The sequence below is a fragment of the Lucilia cuprina genome, chromosome 4, assembly GCF_022045245.1.
Source record: "Lucilia cuprina isolate Lc7/37 chromosome 4, ASM2204524v1, whole genome shotgun sequence".
NCBI lineage: Eukaryota > Metazoa > Arthropoda > Insecta > Diptera > Calliphoridae > Lucilia > Lucilia cuprina.
The window spans coordinates 25,633,626-25,656,735 of record NC_060952.1 but is presented as its reverse complement, the minus strand read 5'-3'; the positions used below and the strand labels follow the sequence as shown (position 1 = coordinate 25,656,735).

General features: G+C 27.6%; 1 protein-coding gene and 1 long non-coding RNA gene across 3 annotated transcripts in view; both read right to left on the bottom strand.

Annotated features, from left to right (window-relative positions):
* The window catches only part of LOC111681136, a 79,274-nt gene that overhangs the window by 37,190 nt on the left and 18,974 nt on the right, over positions 1-23,110 (bottom strand). The gene's annotated exons all lie outside the window — the stretch shown is intronic.
* On the bottom strand, positions 14,857-19,106 carry LOC111681317. 2 transcript variants are annotated; one of them, XM_046948947.1, is made up of 9 exons: positions 18,902-19,106; positions 18,361-18,838; positions 18,209-18,310; positions 17,642-18,146; positions 16,201-17,587; positions 15,790-15,865; positions 15,479-15,717; positions 15,142-15,419; positions 14,857-15,089 (listed from the first exon to the last, which is right to left on the bottom strand). In XM_046948947.1, the coding sequence occupies exons 1-9, from the start codon at positions 19,047-19,049 to the stop codon at positions 14,955-14,957; spliced, it is 3,348 nt and encodes a 1,115-aa protein (XP_046804903.1). In that variant the 5' UTR covers positions 19,050-19,106; the 3' UTR covers positions 14,857-14,954. The 2 variants fall into 2 exon arrangements, with proteins under 2 accessions (XP_046804903.1, XP_046804904.1); XM_046948948.1 differs by having other exon boundaries at positions 14,857-15,086.

The following is a 23,110-nucleotide window of genomic DNA, read 5'->3' as shown; positions in this document are numbered from 1 at the left end:
TGTAGACACAAAGTGTATACTTATACAAACATAATATTATCTAATATTTACACATGTATATAAGTAATACACAAATGTAATCGTCAATAAACTCTCAAATACAAGGCGAAAACAGGAAATGAAATGTATGTTTTATGTTTAAAAATGGCACAATTTTTTCATAAATTTTAAAGTGGGTTAATTGAAAACGTAAACAAATAGATTTTTTTCAAATGGTGAACTTAAGATGGGAATACTTTTTCATTTTTTTAAATAATTAACTTAGATAAATCTTAGTTTGTTATTTTTTAGGAAATAATTATATTTAGGAAATAAGTATTCTTAATAAGAATGATTTTTAAAACAATTTTAATCGGCTTAACCGAATGTTTTTATAATTTTTTTTATAAATATATATTAATTATGATCAAGAGGAAATCTGTACACCCAGTACTATCTAGATAAATAATTGATCTTAAAATCACTAAAAAATTTTGTATGATTTTTCCACATTTCAATTCCTTTCAATATCTGTCACACCACTACAACTATGTTACATGTGTAAAAGGGTCATGGGCTTCAGACAAAGTGGCTTAAAAAAAAAATAAAATAAAAAAATATAAAACATGTAATATTGTTAACTTTGATATAAAAATGGTTACAAGCTATATATGGTTGACCGCCACCTTAAACACACACATACGCATACATAACATCGAACACTTTCAATACCATCATCATAGTTAATGGATTTTATTTAAAAGCAAGAGAAATTTAAGTATATGTGTAAAGGAAATCGATTTATAGACAATGACCAAAAGGATGAACCTTTTTAGTAAGGACAACAAGAGTATTATTGTAAACATATATAGTTACATACGTTTTAACAGACGTATGTATGTATAATAACTGGTAGAAAATAACAAGACTATAATATTGTTGATGATATTGCTCTTGCCACAACCAGTACGTACCGGTGCCACAGAGTATCAATATGGGTGGACATAAGATGATGCCATGATTACTTGTGTATATTGCTGATGATGTTGTGATAAAATGTTAGAAAATTTTCTTAACATTCCATATTGTTTATTAAACATTAGACAATATGAGCAAATATCTGAAGTATGCTTTTAGGTTAGGACTACAAAAATACTCATAAACAGGTTATGGGTGAGTGAAATGGAGTGAGAAGATGGCTACAGGAAAAATGTAAGTTACAGGAAGGAATTATTTTGTATTTTTAAAAACAAATATGCGGAAATGACACTACAAAATGTATGTCCTGTGTTTGTATTTTTAAAATCCTGTCGTTTATGTTGTTCATACGAATTTAAAAACAAGGAACTGGAACATTTTCAAAGAATGATAGCATATAAATTCTTTTAAATTTGTTTAACTTAAAATATTGCCAATCGGCCAAATTTTGTCTTTATATTACTAGAATAAAATATGACCCGATTTTCACCATATGAAAGAGTATGATTTCTGTAAATGTTACAATTTCGTTGTGATTGGTTCAAATTTAACGTTTTTGCGATAAAAAATGTTCTCGCTTAATATAAGGTAATTATTAAGACTTATTTTCAATCGCTGCTAGGGAACTGAAGATTATTCTAAGTACATTAATAGGCATCGATTAAGTGCTGTCCTAGGAACACTCTATTATACATATGTATGTGTGTATGTATGTATGTATGTATGTATGTATGTATGTATGTATGTATGTATGTATGTATGTATGTATGTATGTATGTATGTATGTATGTATGTATGTATGCATGCATGTACATTAGGTTAATAACTTTTATACAAATTTTAGAAATATTATATCGGCTATACCACTTTTCGATTCGAAAAAAAATTTTCAAAACACAATGTATTTATTATATACACATTCGAAAAGATTTTCCGACATTTACTTAAACAAATTTTTAAAATTTCAAATACAAAATCTGAAATTTACGATATAAACAAATGTTGTTGTTTGACCGAGAAAGGAGAAAAACTAAGGACAGCGACTGCAATTATTCCCTCTTCTGTGTAAATAGTTTTAGAAAATCGACTTACCGCGAAAGGGCTCAAAGTTACCCAAGAAAGTAGTTTTGTTAGACCTAATTCACATTATGAAACTTTTTTTGGAAACTTTTGATTTTTGTGTGTGAGAGAAAGAAAAAGAAATATCAACCATTTCTTTCTCTCACACACAAAATCAAAAGTTTCCCTACACTACCGGCTATCACGTAGCAATAGTGTCAAATTTTGCATTTATTTACCTAAAACCCTATAATACTTGAATAAGAAAAAGTTTTAGACCAACCTGGTCTAGACAGTTTTTCAACTATGTATATATGTAATTTGTTTTTATCAAATACACTTAGGATTTTGGAAAACATATACATACATAGAAAAGTAACCCACAAACTTTATTAATTTAACTGTAACCCTTCTTATTGATTAAAAAATCAAATAAGAAAATACAAGAACATGCAACTGTATCTACAAAAGATTATAATTTTATAGAATGGGCCGGTTAAGAAAGAAGAAATTGCTTGTGCAAAAAAAAAAAATAAATGTACAACAGTCAACTTAGAGCTGGTAAATGTAGAAAAAAATTTAGAAATAAACCCCAAACGAAAATACACAAAGTAACAAACGAGAGGAAAAAACAGCAAACAACATGAATTCAATAATTTTCTACTATTTTGAAATTCCAACATGTTGACATTTGGGAAATCTAAAAAGGCGAGACTTAAATGAAGTTGAACATAAAAATTTTACATACAATTATATAAGATATATAGTATAAGTACGTATTTGTAATAAATATCTGCCAAATATACACATGAAACAGTAGCAAATATAAATGCATTTGTAAGTTTGTCATTGTAAATATAAAGTCATATATGATATAAAGGATATACTACGAATGTACATATGTATGTATATGTGTGAAGGGAATATGTTAAACTTATAGATGTTGTCATCATCATAGACATAGTCGCAGTAGTTGACATTATTTGAACATTGAACAAAACTGAAATCGTTACTGCCAACCCAACATCTAACTTTAGATTTATCTATAGAATATTCCTTTTTTGCATTCTGTTTTTAATATCTTTTTTTATGTTGTATTTGCTGGCATGTGTAGGTTTTGTATGTGAATATGAAGAACAGCTGGGATTAAAGGAATGTGTTCATTAAGTAGTTGCTAAGCTGCAAAAGTTTATGAAGTGAAAAAGAAATCTAACTACTATTAGAATACTTTTTAAATCATTTGTCCTCTTGTCATTGAAGCTATATAAGCTGTATATGCTTTTTCATGTGATTTACAACGAATACTTTATTAAACTTTTTGTGGTAAGTACTTGCTTTTAATGACATTTTAACCCATTATGTGGTAACAAAAATTTTTGCTGGGTATGTATAACGCGGAAAGACGTTTCTGTAAAAATATATAAATTTTTTCTCCTTTGAATTTTAGTTCATGTCTTTGATAGCTTAACTGCTTGAGGTATGGTATTAACTTTCAGATAAAACAATACTTGGTCTTGAATTTTTGCAAATTGTTAACCTTATATATGGCATTAAAAATTTGGTAATGACAATTGTAACCACTTACCTAATAACATACTTTTCAATGACTACTACATATCGTTCTGATTATTTAGAAATACTTAAATAATATCATATTAATAATATGTTAAACAAATACTTTTTAATTCGTTATCAGATATAGAAGCTGTATACTTTTTTCACACGATTTTTATGGACTTATTACTTGTAAGCGATTATGGAAAATACTTGATTCCATTGTATCACCATGTTAAAATAATGACTTAAAATGCTATTGTGTAAGCAAAGTGTAGCATTTTAAGCCTTTACCTAGTAATGAAAGTTTGGTGAAACAAGGTTTAAAGAAAAAAAATTATTTAAAAAGTACGACGCCACAAAATTAAATGAAAGTTGATATAGATTTTGTGTATTGTTTCATCAATTATATTACAATTATATTACAGTTTAATTCTCAGATGTTTCGAAGCGGTGGCAGATTTCTATAGCATTTATTTTTTTAAAAAAGTTATAACAAGAATAATCCAATATTAAAATTAGTGTTAACATGAAAATTTTTAGTCCTTTTAGGATAATAATTTTTCTTCATACAATGTCTTTAATAAGAACTAATATTCTCAAAGAATTAGAAGCTAGTTCTACGTTTCATCAAGAATACAAAGTTGTGTTTGTCATATTATCCAGATTGTCTATGAACTATAATTCCACCAAAATGATTTCATACTTTGAGTTTCTATGTTAAGTATAAATAAAAAAGTATGTGTGTGGTAAGAATGTATAAGGCAGAAGAACGTTAAGTTAAAAGCAAAGTCAGCCAAAAGGCGTTCGAGTTGACACAGTGACATATGCAGCACTTTTGCTAATACCAGTGTTTTTTCCTATATTTAGAAATATCGAAAAACTATTTTTCTTTTTTTTTTGTACCACAAACTCTAAAGATACGCTATTGTAAATTGTTAGAGTGAGTGTGTGAATAAGAGTATGTATTAAAACGGTTGCATTTAGAGAGTCTTTTGAAAAGTTCTATGGGAATTTTTAGTAGTTTTTTTAATAGTTTATTTTTTTCCATTCCTCCTGTTTCTCAATACAAATCTACTTTTTCTGCAGCATACATGAAAATGGAGAAAAAAAATCAGGCATGCAGGCAGCACCAGCTGTATAGAGACTTTTAACCATAATTCAATGTCCAATAATTGTATTGTGTCTTTGACACAGGGAATAGTTTTAGTTAAACAGCATTTTTTCAAACTTTAATATTGCAAGAATTTATTGAAAATATTTTAACAAGTTTTTAATAAAGCTCATTCTTCTTTATGATATTATGTTATGAGGGAATTTTGATATTATGCTGCAATATGACAGATTGGGTTAATGGAGTTTTTGTTTGATATTTGCTGAGTGTGTTCAGGATGTTAAGGTGTGTCATTATATAAAAATTGTTGGTTAATATTCTTTGCTTTTGTTAACTTCAATTATTTGGTTATAAGATAGTTTACAAATATTGCAAGAATTTTTAACATAAAAAAGAGAACAAAATGCTATGTCATATATAACACGTCAAATAAATATTTATGATATGATTTAATACTTTAAAAATGTATAAGTTTTGTTTACAACACAATTCCCCTGAAACAAATTTCATTTGCAATCAGCCAAAAAGAATGCAATGGTTAATATTTTAAAATTTCTCCCCTAAAATATATAGTAAATATTTTATATAGTTTTTTATGAAACTTAAAGCAGATTTTATAATATATTTTATTTACAAAAAAAAAAAACGTAATAAAACAAAATGTGTATAAACCACAAAACCGAAAACTTTTATTCAGGTTGTTACTGTTGTTGTGATTATTGCATTATTTTTGGTGTTTTCTCCTTATGTTTAAAACCCCTTCGTTTCTGTTTGGTTGTATTGAACTTTTCTATATAATATATAGATTTATAAATATACGGACTTCTACAGCCATTACTTTCTGAACTCACACATTCGTTTAAAATAAACACATTCATTTATACAAAGCAATATGTATTTGCTAAACAACAACGTAACAAATTCACAAACATTTTCCTGTCAACAAAGTTAAACTTTTTTGTTGCTGTGGTTGTTTTTGTTGTTATTTGGGGGGTTAACATGGGTAAAATTGGTAGAGGTACTAAACAAAGTTGTTACAAAATGTACATATACATATTTGTCGTACAACATCTTGTTGAGCTATAAAACTTCTCTTGGCTTTTTGTTTTTGCCCATATATTTTTAAAGTTAGTTTTTATTCTTGAACCCTACGTTGATATAGTGGATTTGAATAACATAAGCCTAAGCTAAAGACCAAATAATCGATTAAGCGATTTAGATTGTTAAACTATTACTTTATGACGAAATTATTCCTCATATTATACATAATTCATTTTTGGTTTGATTTTCACCAAATTGTAAAAATTTCCAATCAATTGAAATATTACGCGTTTTAATCGAAGATGGTGTAGACTATATACGATCGATCATGACTACCGATCATGACTACCTATATTAATCCCCTACACCAATGTAGTGGGAAGGATTTTATGCGTTTGTGCTGAGTCGATTTAGCTATATTCGACTGTCCGTCTGTCCATCCGTCCGTCTTGCTATGTGTCCATCATACTATTGATGAAATTTGGCACATACTCATACCCAAGGACAAACGATATTGAAAACGGTTGAAATCGGTCCATTATTTCGTCTAGTCCCTATACAACCGTACACCCTGAATAGGGGTTGTAATATATCAACAAAATATGTTCTATTATATCTACAAAAAACTTTGTTTTATGGAACTACAAGCAATATAACCAATTGTAGTGATCAGGTCTCATTTAACCACTTCCGAAAATGACTTGACGGTCAAAATGCACTTAAAAGCACTAATAACACAACTTAATTCTACATAAATAACTTTGAAGTAACCGTAAATTCCTCTACTAACATTTGTAAGGATAGGCCCATATTTACCTCTACTATCCTATGAGCCCTCTTGTAGAAAATCCCTTTTTTTGTCAGCAAGTAAAAATATTCCGTAAATAAGGTAAAAAATTAATTATTTTAAAAATTATTTGTATTTTTAACATACTAACAGTTGTAGTGTATCATATGGTCAGCCTTGCCCGACTTTACATTCATATTTGTTTTTTATTTGATTTTTTTTTCTTTTTTAGAAAGGGTTTGTTTTTGTTGTTTACTTTTGTGTTTGATACAATAAAGTTTGTTTTACTGTTGCTGTATATTTTGACATCTATGGTGTCAAGCCACAAATGTATACAAACATTTTTCGATAACGAAATGCACAGTGGAATAAAATTAGGTAAAATTAGCAAGAAATAAAAATGTTTGAAGTTTGGAAAATAATATTACATTAGTTATATTAAAGTTATTTAGCTTTTCTAAACATATTTCAATACATAAATAAGTTTAAAGTTGATTTGAAATTTTTATGAAATATTTATAACCCACCGTAGCATCTTAAAGAATTTTGTGTTTGTATATTTAGTTTATTTCTTTTTCTCAAAAAAAAGCTTTAGCAAAAAAAGTAATACAAAATCCTTAAGGGGATTTCTTACATTATTTTACTGTACTTTCTGTTTTTGTGTAATATTTTGTTACGGTTGACGAGTAACAAAATTGTTTCGTACTACAATTTCATTTCTCAACTTGATTATTATTATTGTAAATATGTTCATACAAATATTTTTTTTATTTTTTTTCGGTTATCCTTATTCATAAAATTTTATTTTATATTTCTTTTTTATTTTTGACAATATTTTAGCCTTAAGGCTTTTAGTTTTAACAATAACAGCAACAGTAGCAAAAAAAAAAACAACAACAACAACAACAGCAATAACAATAAAGAAAAATTGGTTTCTTTTACACTTTATTGTTTATTGTTGCTGTTTATAAGGTGTAAAAAGGTTCTTTTAACTTTTACCATCTTGTTACAAAATTGTGACAATAAATAAAATTCAATAAATATTTTCATTTACAGAACATTTTTACTCCTTAAAAATTTGTCATAAAATTTTTTAAATTAAATGAAACTAATCAAGTAGGATTAAGAAAAAATTTTAAAGTTTTTTGGTGGGGTCCTTCTTAAAAATTTGCAGCCACGACTTAGATCCTTTTGTTGAATTTTTTATATTAAGGAGAAAAATTAATTTCTTTAAAAACAAATACTGATGTCAATGATTGTGGACTTTAATTTGTTACTGGAATAGATCAAAAAGACAACTAAATTAATTACCCTCTTGTCCCCTATAATTGACTTAAAAAGCTCTACCGAATGTTTATATCAAATAAGTTTTCTCATAATCGAGTACTTTAACTTGTTTTTAAAGACAACATTATTAAGAAATTCTTGTTTTAAAAATTGCAGAAAATTATTTATAAATATTTAAAAAATTATTTTAAATTTAAGCATTTTCATCCTTTGTTATGTACTCTTTACTTGTTTATTAAATATTCATTTATTTTGAGAATTTCTAACAGTCTTTTTGTCGGCCATGAATTTAAATAAAGAAACAAAAAATGTAAACGAAGTAAGGACAACAAAAAACAGTTTTTTTTTGTTTAGTTGTTGACAATAGACAGCCGAAAGGGTTGCTATAATATTAGCCTGCCAATAATGGTGGCAAGATTTTATAAGATAAAATTCTCCAAAGGACCTGTTTCAATACTCAAAGCAATATAGTACAAACTCAAATTTTGTTTTGTTCCCTTTAGCTTGATGACTTGATGGTCTTTTTTTTCAGAATAATTTACATTTTAACACTTAAATGTTTATAAGGTGTTTTCACATTGAAGAAATATTTGGCTAAAAATATTTTAACAAATATTTTTTCATTAGCCATAACTTTTGTAATGGCTAATAATGTCAAATTATATAAAATAAACATTTTTTGTAAATTCTTGTTCATTCAAATATTTTATCAATGTGAACACAACACAAACGCAAAGTTTGTTAAAGGAGTTTTACTATTGCCTACTTCTAGGGTTGGTGATATTATCTAAAGAAAATTAGATTTTTTGTTTGTTCTTCTAAGATTGTCACTTATACTTTTTTTACATTGTGTATCTTTATTGAAAATTAATTTAGGGAGAAAGAAAATTTTGTTTTTTTTTTTTGGCTCTCAATTATATCAATATCATATAAAATAAAACCTCTTTTAAGAAAAAAATCTATTACTATAATCAAATTACAGCTTCGATTTTGCAAAGATTTTTTACGACTGCAATGAAAAGAAATAATATATACTATTTCACACACACACACACACACACACACACACCGATTGACATTACAATAAAAAAGGAACAGAACCCCAATCATTGATTTATGCCTTTATTTATTGGTAACATTTTGTTTATGGCAAAAATGGCCATACGACATGAATAAGAAAGAAGCCAAAACCAAAATCAAAAACGTGTTGAGAATAAAATACATACCAAGAAAGTTTATTTCGAATAAAATAAAACAAACTTGATATGCCTTTGATATACCCTCATATGTTTACAGTCATACAGTTATTCAGAGGCAAACAAATCGTTTTGCGTATTTGGAAAAAGGTCCTTAAAGTTTTAAAAGTTTTAGAAATGTTTTGTTAAATACTCAATTTAATTAGAATACTTTAATAGGATTTTTTGTTTGTATATAATTTGTACAAATAATTCGAACATTTTCAAAATATAAATTACATAGTTTTCGTTAGGACTTTGTGACAATTTTTAGAATTTTGTGTTATATTATCTGCCATACAAATGATTAGTTTTTCATGGAACATTTAGAAGTTCATTATAATCTGAATCTATTAGGCAATATCTGTCCAAACTTGTTATTTGTTTATTTATTTGTGGAAATAACAAATAGTAAGAGACCTATTATTTCTAGATATTTTAAATTAAATTTGGTGTTAAATTTGGGAAAAGCAATTCTTCATATAAGAATTACAATTAAATGTATATTAAAATCTAATTACCCAGCAAAAACTAGGTAATGACTTTCAATTGCCATTACTTACGTAACAACATATTTTTCAATGACTACTACCTATCGCTTGGCTATTGTAGAAGAAGTTGAATAAGGTCTTACTAATAATGTGTTAAATAAATGCTTTCTAATTCCTTATTTCTTATGCCTATGAAGTTTTGGAAGATGTATATGTCAATAATTTGTGATAAGTACTTGCCTTCAATTACTTAAATTGCTATTCTTTAAGTAAATTTTAGCATTTTAACCCATTACATGGGGTTGCTGGGTAAGAATTCAGACTTTTACAATTTTCACATAATTCGTTACAAAACTAATTTTTTTTATTTCAAAAATTTTACTCATTTTTACCCCACAACTTTTTTTAGGTCATGTTCGTGTTTTCATTTTGTTTTCCAGTGGGTTTTAAAAAAAAAAATCAAAAAAATCAAGAAACAAATCTATGGCAACAAAAGACATACAACATAACAATGTCATCATGAAAATTCACGTATGTCTGTGCATGATTTGAAGCATGCTGCAGCATGTAGACATGTGAATGTTAATTTTAAAAAGTTCACAAATATTTTTCTTAAGTTTAAAAAGATGTATTAAATTAAAATCAACAAAAAAGTTATTTCTCAGCCTAAACTTGTAGTAATCAAAGCAGCTCTTCTTGTTTTGCCACCAATTACAGCAGCCAGCTGAAACACAAAGGTTACCAACAAGCAAACAAACAAACGAAAAAGCAACTCAACTACATGGAAATTACTTTAGTTTTTATCTCTCGTAAAGGGCATAAAGCTAAAAATTTCCTTAGATTTCATTCATACATAAAATACAAAGATATAAAATATGCTTCAACTAACGTGGGAACAGAAAAAAAATATATACTGAATAACTTTATGATGATTTAGCAAAGAAACGAGTGCAATTGACTAGAGAAACTAATTTAAAAACATGCATATCTTTTTCACACAATCTTAAATCAACTCCTTTTTAGCCAACTAGAATGCAAACATTCATTCATTAAATAGTTGATAAAATATTCTCATCTACCCACAATATATTAACACATAGATAGCATTTATTTAGTGCAAAAACTGCATTAATTTGAAATACTATGTTGTAGTTTCATTCATTTGAATGTTTAAATAACAAAATAAATATTGTAGATTTTAGTATGGATGAGATGAAAAGGAATTTATTTGTCAAAAGTTTCGGAATACTTTGAAATATTATGTTTTGGGCTTGCTTAAGACCCAATTAGACTACACAAGCAGTTTGGCAGAAAAGAATTATCATTCAAGTTTAAGATGATCAAGCAATTACCGGCTGCCTATAAGACTGTTTATCTGTCTTTGTGTCTGTCTGTTCAAAAATACCATTTTCTCATCTGGACTCGCTAGTGAGCTGGAATTTTCCAGCTGGGCAAGATCGGTTTAAAAAGATCAGTACGATAATCAAATTCTATATAGGCAAGTTTTATAAATACAGAAATCTCTCTACAAAATATTGATGAAGATCGGTACATAACATTCCATACTCCCTATTCAGAAGATGCCTTTAACGCTTATTACGTGATTAAAATTATTCTAGAAATAAGAAGTTTTTCGACAATCGAAATCATTCTACAAAGTTAAATTGACCTCCCTTAACAAACTTCTTTCTGGATTGATGATATTTTACATTAACAAGTTTTGTAACGATAGGTTCATATAAATCCCAATATAAGATCGCCATCTGAACATGACATTAACGCTAATATCTGACTTAAATCTTTTAAAAAAAATTGTAAGGATCGTTCCACAATTGATCATACCTACAATATAAGGTCAGCCTCTGAAAATATCTTTAACTCGTATTACGGGCCAATAATTGTTTTTTCTCACTGGTAGAGTACTGAGGTTTTTATTTGTATATATTACTTTGATCCGGTTAAAAGTTAAAGAATAATTTCCCTCTTTTTTATTACTATACCACGCCTAAATGTTGTTCCAGCTATTTTGTCCAAAATTGTCATAGTGTTTGCATGTAAAGACGAGTAATAATCATTGAAGATAATTGATTTTTTATATAAAATTTTTTACTGCAGGTACACAAATAAAATAAGTCCTTTTCCCCTAAACACTTTGTACTTGAAAATAGTAAAAATCACTAGCTATAAATGTTTTATTCCAACACGATTTTTTCTGTATTAACCAAACATACCATACATATCTTATTTAAAGAAATCTGTAGCACCTTTTAATCAAGATATGACTAACATTTCATATTTATAGGACTTTTAGCAAATTAACAACTGCATACATTTAATATTTGTTTTAGCATATATTTTTCTCTTTTGCAATTTTGTTGACTTTTTCATAAACCTTTTCATTTGTTTGATTTTTAAAATGCAGATAATAAAGCGCTCTTTCATTAGCTGTCATATTGCCCGTTTTGTTTTTAATATTCCATTTCTTTTTATCTTTTATATAAATCTTTTTGACAGATTTTCCTCAGGTTTTATATTTAAATATTTTTATATTTGTTTAAGTCTTTCTAAAATACTTACATATATAACCGAATGAATAAAAAAACGAGTGAATGAATGAATGAATTATTATCTGTTTGTTAGCATCTTTATTTGCAATAGAAAAATATATTTACTTAATATTTTCCTAAACAAACATTTATTATTATTCTTTTTGCATTCATTGGACAAGTATGATAAGTGCTACCGCAGCAAAGAATTCGTTGTCAAGTAGAGTGTTTATTAGCAGACTTACTATGACACTAAAACATGCAAGAAACATCGCGGACACTGGATACCATTTGGTTATATGTATATCGTTAATACAACAAGAAACTAATAGTCATGGGAACTTAAATAAAATATAATAAAATCTATTGTTTAAATTAAACGATCAAAATATTATCCTTAAAACATTTCCAGGAAATCTTATATCTTTTATAAGAAACATACACCCCTTAAAACAAGTACAACACAATTACTATAGTTTTAGCTTTCACTCTTGTTTATTTTAACTTGCATGAGAGGTTTAAAACTTTATTATAATCAGTGATAAAATAATCATAAAAAAAACTTTAGACAGTAGAAAATAATGAAGGCACACAAAGTCGTCAACAAACTTCTGTGTACAAAACAATAAAAATATCCTGTCTTTAAATCCTTTTTACACAAAAAAAAAACTCTGCATGTTCTTTTATACTTGTATAAGATGTATGAGTACCATCATAAAAACAATAATGATTGACATGAAAGACAACACAAGATAAGGATGGTTATGAATCTGAATATACATATTGTAGTTTTTTTTAAGATGTTGTTAAAAAATACTGTGAGATATTTAGATAAAAAAAAAAATAATAAAAAAGCTTGAGTATAAAAAAATCTACTTACAAAAAGACAAAAAGATTGTTTTATTGAACGGTTGAATGAATATTGTTGACATACCTGAAAAATAGAATATAAGACAAAAATCAGTTAAAAGAACAATAGTTATGTTGATGAAGTAAATGAGAAAAAATTATGAATATGTATAATATATATTACATATGTATTAATTAAATTTATAAAAACAAAAGTGTGGTAAAAACGAGATGACAATATTAATGACATTCCACAGTGAGGTAGAATGACATATTTTGAAATAAATAAAAAATATCTAAACAGCAGGAAGTATTTAAGTTTATGTTTTGAAAACGGCGAAGTTCTAGGCGACATTAAGGAGACTCAAAATAGGATACCTTTGATATGTAAAATTTCTATGTTTCTCATTTTTATATTATTGGAAATTGCTCAGCTAGTTCTTAAAAAATTAGCTTAGGATGCTATTTATTTCATATAAATTTTTAAGTTTCAATCATTTAACATTTGCGCTGTATCTGGGTCAACTCTTTTTAAAATATAGGCAGTACTTTCGAATCGAATTGGTTTAAAATTTTATACCCACCATCAAAAAAAGGTGGGGCTATATTGGTTTTGTCTTTACGTCCGTAACACATCGAAATATTGATCATAGATCCACAAAATTATATATATTCCGGGTCCTTATTAAATTCCAAGACGGCCTAGCAATGTCTGTCACTATGTCTGTTGAAAACACGATATTTTTATGAGGATCGGTCCATAATTGACCCTACTTCTCATGTATGGCCCCCTCCAAAAAAATGAATCTAACGCCCATTACTGTTTTAAAAATTCGAATTTCGCGCTAAATTCGATATACATAAGTAAGTTATTTCCTTACATAACTAACGCTACCCCTATATAATGTTCCCCTCAGAAAATGACTTTAAAGCTTATACTTGAAAGTACGAGTGTAGCGCTAAAATTCGACATAATTTTTTATGAACACAAATTTCTCTACCGAGTTTTATGAGAATCGGTCCATAATTGATTCTTCGCCCTATAAACTGTTCAGAAAACTTATTTAATGCACATTACTCTTTATAGGGGAGCGTTCAACACCGACTGTGAATTAGACAATTAATTTAGTTTATTGATCGGAAGTTTCATTTACCCGTTGTATGGGAGCTAGGCTAAATAATGGACCGATTACAAATATTTTCAATATCATTTGACCTTGGGTCGAAAGAAAAGTATGTTCCAATTGTCATGCAGATTGTGTATGCAGATGTAGCGTGAGCACAAGATTTACTGTAGGGTATATAACTATAATCTAATAGGGTGTAATAAATATATAACAATTTTATGTTTTTTTTAAATTTTCCGAAAATATCCTATTTTGTGAATACAGACCATTCAAGTTTTATTAACCACTTTTAAGTTTTATTATAAGCGGCAGTTTATCAGTTTAAAACACTTTATTATTCCTCCAAAAATAGTGTTTATATCATTGTTGTTAAATATTTGATAGGTGTGAAACACCTATATACATATAAATACAGCAATTTCAATTATAAAATCAAATTAAATGTTTAAAATTCTTTATATCCGCTAAAAATTTTAAATTTTAGTTAAAATTCCTGCAAAATTACATTTAAAGCATTCGTGTTATCAACTGTGAAGTTTTTGTTCGTTATTTTCTTTCTAGCTTTGTATTTCATTGCGCTTTTATATCAAATTAGTTACAGAATATAACTTTTGATAGGAGGCTGTGTGTATGTATATGTGTGAATGGACGGATGAGTGAGTGAGCGACAGCTAAGGAAAAGTTTGTCTTTTTTATGTTGATATTACTCATAGAAATGGCTAAAATTATTCATGGAATAATTTAACAAAAAGCGAAATATAATTTAAATAAATCGAGTTGTTTGTGATAAGGCAACAGCAGAATAGACACGACAAACTAGTATTATATAGATTTAATGGAAAATTTTACTTAGTCATAGGGAAAAAGAATGTAGATAAACACAGTTACATGGTCAAAATTTTATTATTTAGGAAAAACTTAAAGGTCTTATATTGTTAAGTAAGTTTCTAAGAAAATTTATTAATTTGACATTTTTACATCTCAGTTCATTGGCAGCTGGATACATGGAATTTATCAAATGATGTAAATCACTATTATCCTGCTGAAAAATTATTTTTCGTAAAGCTTTAGTTTTATTGTTAAAATCAGCTTACATTAATATTCCGCCACGTTAAATTATAATTCAATTCTATAACATCTGCATTATCGGAACATAATTCAGAAACTTGCACAAAATATGCCTCTTCCGGGGTAATGCGTACTTCTACGGTATTGTCATCAGTATCTTGATATTGTAAAAATTTTAATATAATATCACGCCTTCGAGCCAAACGATTCCAAGTGGAATGAGAAAATTTTATTTGACTGCTATTAACAACCATACAATTGTAACAGTGTAATTCTGCTGATACATGTTTTTCGGAAAAGTAACCTAGATTTAAGTTAATTATTTATCAAATTGTTTAATATAATTAAATTTTGTTAGTTAACCATTTTCTATATAAAAACTGGCATCTTTGTTGGCAAATATATTGAGATGTTTTTCTTGAAACATTTTCTTCAACTGTTTGAAATCCGCTATAGGTTCTTCTATGTCTAAATATGTTTTAGGATTTCTTATATATTTTATTGTGGGTTCGGTAACATGACCCTTAATTCCTTTATCGCTAATATTCAAAATACATCGAACATATTGTGTGTCCAAAGAAAAAATTATTTCATTTTCTGGACTACATACAAGAAAGAAAAGTAAGTTCTCTTAAAAAGATTTCATTTGCTTAAAAAACTTAATATTTTCTTACTCATTTGGATTGGGTTCTAATTTCCAAAATTTGAAGGGAAAATGTTCATAGCGTTTAAATGCAAAACCAAAGTTTCCTTAAATTAAATGTTAATGGATTAGAAGTGGAAAAATTAAAAAAATATATAAACAGTATATTAAAAAACAATATAACTTCCTTATGGGCGTTTCGAGTCAAGTACTCAACTTAAAAAATTGGTAGACAGGCATATCCAACAGTCAAAGTTGGACATTGTGGTCGTACAAAGTTTTATTATTGTTTTTTAAATTTTTGACTAAAAAATATTTTTTTAATCAAAAGATATCGATTACTTAACTCGAAATTGTTTTTATATATATTTTCAGGGTTTACAAATATCATCCAACAATAGTTGATATAAAGTTCAATTAGAAGGCCTACTTGAGATCTTACCCAATCTATTAGTTTGTATAACAACTGTACGTTTCTCTTTATTATATTCCGATTTCAGTATATGCTCAGTGGTCCAATGTGTATAAGTTTCGAGATCTTTTTCGTTATTTATTATTTGTTGTTCGCATTCAGTTATATCCATTTCCGAACTTAAATCATATAAAGTACTTTTTGTAATATTAGTTTTGGAAGGTTGAACTAAATTGTGTTTAGAAATGATCGTTTTCTTTTGTAAATTAGTTGCATGAGCAGAATGTAATGATGTCACAGAAACTATGTTTTTTAATTTTCGATTTCTCATATCTTTATGACGTTTGTTGACGATGGAAAACTTAGATTTGAAAGGTTTAAGATCTATAATTTTACGAACTCTAATTTTATACTGCCATTTAATAAAATTAATTAGTTTCACCAAGTGGGCAAAGGATATAGGTTTTTTAAGCATATCAGCAATTTCTTTTTCTGCATTAATATCATGTTGTAGTATGCGTATGGGTTCTACTGGTGGATAGTGAGCAATTATTCTCTCGGGGTTGTTTTGCATTTTGCCATATATAAATGTATGATTATTTTCTTTGCTAGTTTCGGTGTTTGAGTCAGTATGTTTTCGCTTTAAAAGTCCTGATTTTGATTTAAATTTCTGCTGAATGGCTTTCAATTCATCTTCTTGTATTTCTTTGGGAAATTTAAATGATGATATAATTCTTGGTATTACGTGTCGTTGTATATGCCTTATTTGAGCTTTACTAAGAAGAGTGTTAATGGGAAAATCTTCAATATTTAAAATGCCGTTCTCATCACGAGCATAATTTTGACTACAGCTATCTATACCAGTTAAGCGCACATTTGAAAGCGATGTTCTAAAAAAGCTTTCCTGTGAAAGTTGTCTTAATTTCAATATAGAATTGGTTAAGCCTTCTTTTTGGGGTGTAAAAAAGGGTAAATATTTGTCTATGGCACTACCATCCAAATCCAAAGTCTGATTTGTTGGCCTTTGTATGATAGAAGAATTATTTTTTACTTTTGGTATGTAAGCACTGAGTTTGGTTCTTGTGATGGTTTCATATTGACAGACTATAGGTTCGCCCCAATAACAAAGCTGTTCCGGCAATTGTATGCTTAAAATAAACCAAGGACATTGTGGATCAGAGTCATTAAATTCCTCTATTTTCAAAGAGAGATTTCTTCCTGCTGAACTTTTAAAAACTTTGGAAGATCTTTGGTATGGTTTTGAGTTTAAAGATATATAAACATTTTCATCAATTTTTAGTTTTGAATCATTATAATGCCAAGTCATATTGAAACTATTGAAATCATTATGCTTAGGTTTATATACTCGATAAAGTTGATATATACCACCCAAAATAAAATATTTTCTTAAATTAATCTACAAAATTTAAAAATTAAAAGTGTGTTAAAAAAATCATAATAAACTTAATACCTCATTAGTATTTAAACCTAAGGACTTGGGATTGTATAAGCTATTAATAAAATCTTCGTAGTGGTTTTGTTCTTCTAGTAAAAATTCTTCTCTTATATCAGGAAACATATCCTCTTCTATACTTTGAGGTTCATAAGAAGGTTTTATTAACTTTGTTTTTTTACTTTTAGAACCTTCTTTTTTCGCAGGATCTTTATTTTTAGTTTTATTCTTTTTCTCTTCTTGTTCTTCAAAAAGCCTTAGTTTTTCTTCATAATGTCGGCGCTTTTCTAATAAATCATTTCGGACTCGATTTTGAATCTCTAATTGCATAAGCCATTCAGTAGCTATACAATCACTTAAATCCTCAATAACGGCATTATCAGTATATAAACTATTAACATTTTCACTTATTACATCAAAATTTAAATGTAATGCCCGTATGGTGAAATTTTCTTGCATTATGAATGTAGGTATATGAAGTGTTAGTTTTACTCCATGTAATTTGGCTACTAAACGAGGTTCTCTGTAAGTTTTCTCAATAAGAAAATTTTATTAAAATCTTCCAAAATGTTAAAGAAAACTTACTCTAGCTGTTTAAATCTTATAGGCACATTCTTCAATGACCAAATATGCATTTGGAAGTTATCAGCTTTATAAATATATTCTGATGTAATAGGGTCTATAGAGCTAAAAAGAAACTACTAGCAATCGGCTGAAAATAAATTAGCAGACAGTACCTCATATAGGCTTCTTCTGAGCATAGTATCCGATAGGTAAAACGATTTAAAAACTCAGCAATTTCTTGTTGTAAATTACTTTTTAACTCTCTTATATCTTCTAATTTTTTCATACCACATTTTGCTACTTCAGTTTGATTATCCAAAAAATTATCAATGTTTTTCAATATTTGTAGACAAATTTCTATATTACTATTGTATTCCCTTGCAAAATTCATTTGATTTTTTTCTTTTAAGACAGAATGTGTTAAATTTATATGTAAGAGATTTTGTGTCAAAATACAACGTTCATCAACAGACAATAGCCCATCTATAGTTTTTTCCTGCGAGACATTTTCAAAATATTTTAATTTTTCCATACATGAACGTATATCAGGAGGTACATAGGCTTTGGGCAAAGGACAACAAGTCACATAATCTTGCCATTTTTTGGAGATCAATTGTTGGACATTAATTTGCTCGACTAAGGCAGAGGATTCTGTTTAAAATGGATGTAATAATATATAATATTATATTTTGCGTTCTCTTTTGAAAGATTTACCTTTTACGTAATTTATACAGAGTTTTAAATTTTCTATATGATTTGCATACTTATGCTTGAGAGCCTCCACTTCCTCCCATGTTAAGAATTTACACAGCTTTTGTGTAGTAACATTTTCTTTTTTAATTTTAGATTTTTTTGATGGCATTGAGGAAAAATTTTGTTAGAAAAAATATGCGTACAATTTTCAAACAAAAACTTAATGTGAATTGTGGAAAACGTAATGAAATTTTAATAAAAAAAAATAAATTATGACAAAAAGGACTAAGGAAGTTTTCAGTATAAGTGATTTTTGGGCCTTTTTTCACAAAGAAAATCGGTCAGATTTGGCTTACCTTACATAAGTCAATAGATTACGCTATAAATTATACACATAGAATACTCCTAGTATGAAATGCATTTTCAGAAGACACTGAAAATGTATTCCACTCGAAATAATTGTACAAGGTAAACTTTATTAACAATATGAATAAAATTGTGGACATTTAAGCCAAATTTCGAAGGGGGCTTTTTATAGGGTCTAGGGTCAAATGAGGCCCTATAGTTATAAAGTTCATTAGAGTCATCAAGGCTAATTATGAACTTAAAAACCCTATTCGGCGGGTTCAGTTGTATGGGGGCTAGGTGAAATAATGGACCGATCTTAACCATTTTCAATAGGCTTCCGCCCTTAAAAAATAGACAAATTAGGATATAAAAACAAAATTAGAACAGTGCTTAGAAAAAATCTTCGAGTCACACCACTATAGTGGGGAGGGTATTATGCGTTTGTGCTGATGTTTGTAACATACAAAAATATTAAAGTATACCGATCGATTCAGAATCATTAAATATGAGTCGATTAAGACATGTCCGTCCGTCTGTCCGGCTGGCTGTCCATGTAAACCTTGTGCGCAAGGTACAAGCGCAATTTTCAAGATAATTTGAAGAAATTGGGACCAAGCATGTTTTTTGGCACAGGAACGAAGCCTATTGAAAATGGTTGAAATTAGTCCATTATTTCACCTAGCCCCCATACAACCGTACCGATTTGAACTTTTTATGCCATAATTACGTCAAATATTCTATCATCTCTCTAAAAATTGGCACAAATGAGTTTTGTATAAGTATAAATGACACTGCAGATTTTCGTAAGGATCGGCCTTTATTTGTCCCTAGCCCCCATACAAACCCCCCTTCAAAAAATCTCTTAAACGTCTAAAATTGACTTGTAACCATTTGTATCGCAATGAAACTCAACTTGCTATTTAAAAAATATCCTTTTCCAAAATTTACCGAGGATCGGCCCATATTTGACCTATATAAAGCCTCATTTAGAAATTTTCGTTTTTTTTATAAATAAATTTCTTAAATATTTTGGAATTATGGTAATATTCAACATAAATTAATTAAAAAATAAAAATTTTAAAAATATACTCATGGTGTAGGGTATTATATGGTCGGCCATGCCCGACTATACTTTCCTAATTGTTAGCAGTTCATTCTGGGGGAAAAGAAAATTTCTAGTTAAAATTTTAAGATTATGTGCTTTCATGACCATTAAAATATGTACTACCTACACATTTTTCTTTCAGTTGGTACTCTACAAAAATCTAAAATCTTTAAATGAGTACGCTGTTCTATTACAGACAGATGTTAAAGTAATGTCTAAACAAATTTCTTATTATGTATACGATGCCACGCGGAGGCATAAAAAAATATTTGTTGATAAAACAATCAAACAAACACTTAGTGACTCAAGCACTTATATACTAACATGTAATTGAAAAGGGAAAAATATTACTTATCTTTAAACATTAATCTTTAATTTTTGGTTTCTTTTTTTTTCAATTATGACTACAAAATTTATTTATTTAACCACAAAATAAAAACACTAAAATTAAATATGCATTAAAATATTTATAGATGCTTTATCTACTGCTACTTACTTCAAACACTCAGATACTCACAAGAATATTTAGAACGCGGCGTAAATACTAAAGAACACATAAGGTCTGGTTAATGTTGCAAGCAACCATCACCAACCAGCCAACCAAGCATTTCTATCATCAAATGCGGACACATAATGATAATGGCTGCCAGATAGACACTACCAAAGTAAACAATATGACACAGTAACTAAAATTTAATTGTTGTTTATTCATAAATATAATTTGAATATGAATAGTGAAGTGTAAATACTACAAAATACATTATTTTTTATTATTTACAGAAAAAAAAAAATAATGAAAAAACGCAACGTTTATTTACAATTAACAACAAAAACAAATCTTATCACTATATATAAATCAATAAGTAGGGCTTTAAATGCACAATGTCTGTGAGTTTTTGAAATAAAAAATAATGTATTCATATGAAAGTTAAACAGTCCGAATGTCAGTCAGTCAGTCGGTAGTTGAACTAATAATTGACTGACTGTCATTAGTGTCGGGGTTGTAATATATGAATGACTCTTTGATATTTACTAAATGATAACCTTCTTGTTCCCCTTTTCCTTGGTATTTTTTTCCTATTTTGTTTTATTTTCCATTATCAACAATATTTAATTATAAGTTGTGATGTTTATAAACCACATTATTGTACATTTAATATATAAGTATTTTCAAAAGAATATGTATGTTTCATTAAAATACAAACATTTTGTTAATTTCTGTTTTTGTTGTTTGTTTTCAGTTTCAAAGAAAATTCCTAAATTACATACATTTAGAGGTTTCCCTTTGTAATGAAGCTATGTTTTCATATGAAAAATGTTTTCTTGTATTAATACACTCCAGAATAAACGTAGGCGTTTTTTATGTAATTAAAAGAGAAAATAAAAAACGTGTAGAATTTTTTCTTTAAGTTTTTCTTATTTTACAACATGTCTGCTGCTTTAAATTGTGTAGGGGTATATGTAGCTATACTGACAGGTCTTACAAGGAGTTCATTTAAAATAAAGGTTATTGAATATTTAAAAAAGTATTAAAGTATTTAAAGTTTTTATTTTTTTTATTTTTTTAAGAGTTAGAAATATTTACCGCGGAAAGAGGTTCATTAAAAAGTAATGAGTTAAAATGATAATAAAAACCCTTTCTAAAATATAAATTAACACACTTTCAAATATGGAGTTAAAAAAGTACATGATATTTCGCTTTCAAAGAAGTGGTTGAGTAAGTTGCTTTGTTTTTAAAAATGAAAATAGTAAGTAGTAGTCATTGAAAGGTAAGTGGTTATATAAGTACAGTCCATTAGCGAGTTTTTGCTGGCTATTTACACAGAAAAAACTGAAAATCAAAATAATTGTATCAAGTAAATAACCAAAATAATGATATCAATTACCAAATTTGTAAAATTAATAAAAATATATACATTTCCAAATAACGAATTAATAATAACAATTAATGTCAATAATTGAGACAAGATTTAACGTTGATTAATTCATTAATCGTATTAATTAAATATTAAATAAATACAAAATTGATTTTTGATTAATTTATTAATCAAATGAATTAAACTGTTTGGTAGGGAATTTTTTAAAAATCAATTAAGAAAGTGATTAGAATCACAGACAATCAAATTATTAATCGATTACACACAACGTTAATGGAATACTTGCTGCCTTATGCAAAAACGATTATTAAGTTAACAATGGTTATTAAACCTGTTTTTATATGGAAAAAGTGTGTAGTAAACCATTGTTAACTTTAGTAAACGTTTTTGCATAAGGCCCTTGATCTTTAACAATGCGTTGAGAATTTACAATAAATATCACTTTATTGTCACAATTGAAGATACAAAGTGTTTCATAAATTGTTAAGAAACTGGAATATTAAATGCCTTAAATTTTATTGACTATTTACGAATTATAAACATTTCTAGCACAAAAATTTAGCAGACCAAAATTTTTTTCAATCAATTCAAAAAATTAATTGAATCCATAAAAAAATTAATCAAAATTGTAAACTTAGGTTTCAAACAACGAGACAAATAAAAATTTGTTTAAATAAAAGTTTAAGAAAGAGAAAAACATGTTAATTGAAAATAAACAATCGATAAATTTTTCTGTGCAGTAATGTTAATTTAAAGTAAACTATTTAAAAATTGTTTCGCCTACTAAAGCCTACGCACAGTGGTATAGGAAAAAAAAAAGAGGGAAATAATTCGGTAACTTCTAAACGGTTAATCCGATTTTAATGAAATTTGGTATGCACAAAAAGGAGGTGTTGTCGA